This window comes from Entamoeba dispar, genomic scaffold (assembly GCF_000209125.1).
Source record: "Entamoeba dispar SAW760 scf_1105229458631 genomic scaffold, whole genome shotgun sequence".
Lineage (NCBI taxonomy): Eukaryota > Evosea > Mastigamoebida > Endamoebidae > Entamoeba > Entamoeba dispar.
In genome coordinates this window covers 1-1,609 of record NW_001853289.1, presented here as the reverse complement: position 1 = coordinate 1,609, position 1,609 = coordinate 1, and the positions used below count along the sequence as shown (strand labels likewise).

Below are 1,609 nucleotides of genomic sequence, written 5' to 3'. Positions count from 1 at the left end.
AGTCTTTTTGTTGGTGTTTTTGATATTTCTTTAGTTCTTTTAAGTAAATTATCTTGAAGATCAACCAATGATTGAACTGGATTTGTTCTTTGTGTGTTTTGAATATTTTTAACATTAGTAGTATGAGAGGATTTATTGATAATAGGACTAGAAATTCTCTTTTTGGATGAACTTTCATTAGGGATGATTTGTAATGAGTTATTGATTGATTTAGGAGTGAAAGTAGTGGTAAGAGATGGACGAGTATTAAGATTTTGTTGAATAGACTTCGTTTTTGTTTGTTTAAAGTCTCTAATGATTTGATACATCTCATTGATTTTGTCTAAGATACATTTAAGATTAATAGCATGTTGTTTATTCCATTGAACTTGTTCTTCTTGCATCTCAAAGATTTTTTCATTCTGAAACTTAATTCCATCAAGTAATTGGATGATTTCATGTGGTATTTCTTTTTGCATTAATATTCATTTTGATTTCAAGATTAAAAAATCTTCTTTTCAACTTTATTTATCGGAAAGTTCAAGAAAATGAAAGTTAATTTCATCTCACAAGAACTAAATTATTATCATGTTCATCTCACAACCTACAAGGTCAACTTGCATTGGAATTGACTTAGGAACAACAAATTCATGTATGTGTGTTTTTGATAAAACAACACCTCGAATTCTTGAGAATGCAGAAGGAAAACGAACAACACCATCTTGTGTTTCTTTTACACCAACAGGAATATTAGTTGGAGAAGCAGCAAAACGAATGGAAGCATTACATCCAACAACTACTATCAGTGGAATTAAGAGAATGATAGGGTGTCAATACAAAAGTGATAAACAAGAAAGAAGACCTTATAAAATTGTTAAAGGAAGGAATGGAGAAGGATGGATTCATATTAATGGGAAGACATATTCTCCAACAGAAATTTCATCAATGATTCTTAAGAAATTAAAAAAAGATGCAGAGGCTAAACTAGGGAAAAGAGTAGATGAAGCAGTTATCACATGTCCAGCATATTTTAATGATGCACAAAGACAAGCTACTAAAGATGCAGGAACACTTGCAGGATTAAAAGTTAAAAGAATTATTAATGAACCAACAGCAGCAGCATTAGCATATGGAATAGATACAAGAAAAGAAAATGAAGGAAAGAATATTGCAGTTTATGATCTTGGAGGAGGAACATTTGATATTTCTATTCTTAATATTAATAAAGGAATTTTCCAAGTTAAAGCAACTAATGGAGATACAATGCTTGGAGGAGAAGATTTTGATAAAGCTATTTGTCAATACATTTCGAAAGAATTTGAAAGAAAATATAAACGAAATCTTCAAGGAAATAAAAAAGGAATTAGTAGAATTAAAGAAGTAGCAGAGAAAGTAAAATGTGAATTATCATCAAGTGAAGAAAGTATAATTTCATTACCATATCTTGATGGACAAGATTCACTTGAAATTACAATTAATAGAAGAAAAATTGAAGAATTATGTAAAAAAATTTGTAAAAGAACAGAATATCCTTGTATTCAATGTATGAAAGATGCAAAATTAAGAAAAAAAGATATTAGTGATGTTGTACTTGTTGGAGGAATGACAAGGATGCCTTTAATTCAAAATA

General features: G+C 29.1%; 2 protein-coding genes across 2 annotated transcripts; one reads left to right on the top strand and one right to left on the bottom strand.

The window, feature by feature from the left end:
* On the bottom strand, positions 1–458 carry EDI_107780 (uncharacterized protein; the record flags this gene model as incomplete). The annotated part of the gene is made up of 1 exon (XM_001734806.1): positions 1–458. A coding segment is annotated over one exon (458 nt), but the record flags the coding sequence as incomplete, so codon positions are not given.
* Positions 459–567: 109 nt separating this feature from the next.
* On the top strand, positions 568–1,609 carry EDI_107770 (heat shock 70 kDa protein, mitochondrial precursor, putative; the record flags this gene model as incomplete). Its single annotated transcript, XM_001734805.1, has 1 exon — positions 568–1,609. A coding segment is annotated over one exon (1,042 nt), but the record flags the coding sequence as incomplete, so codon positions are not given.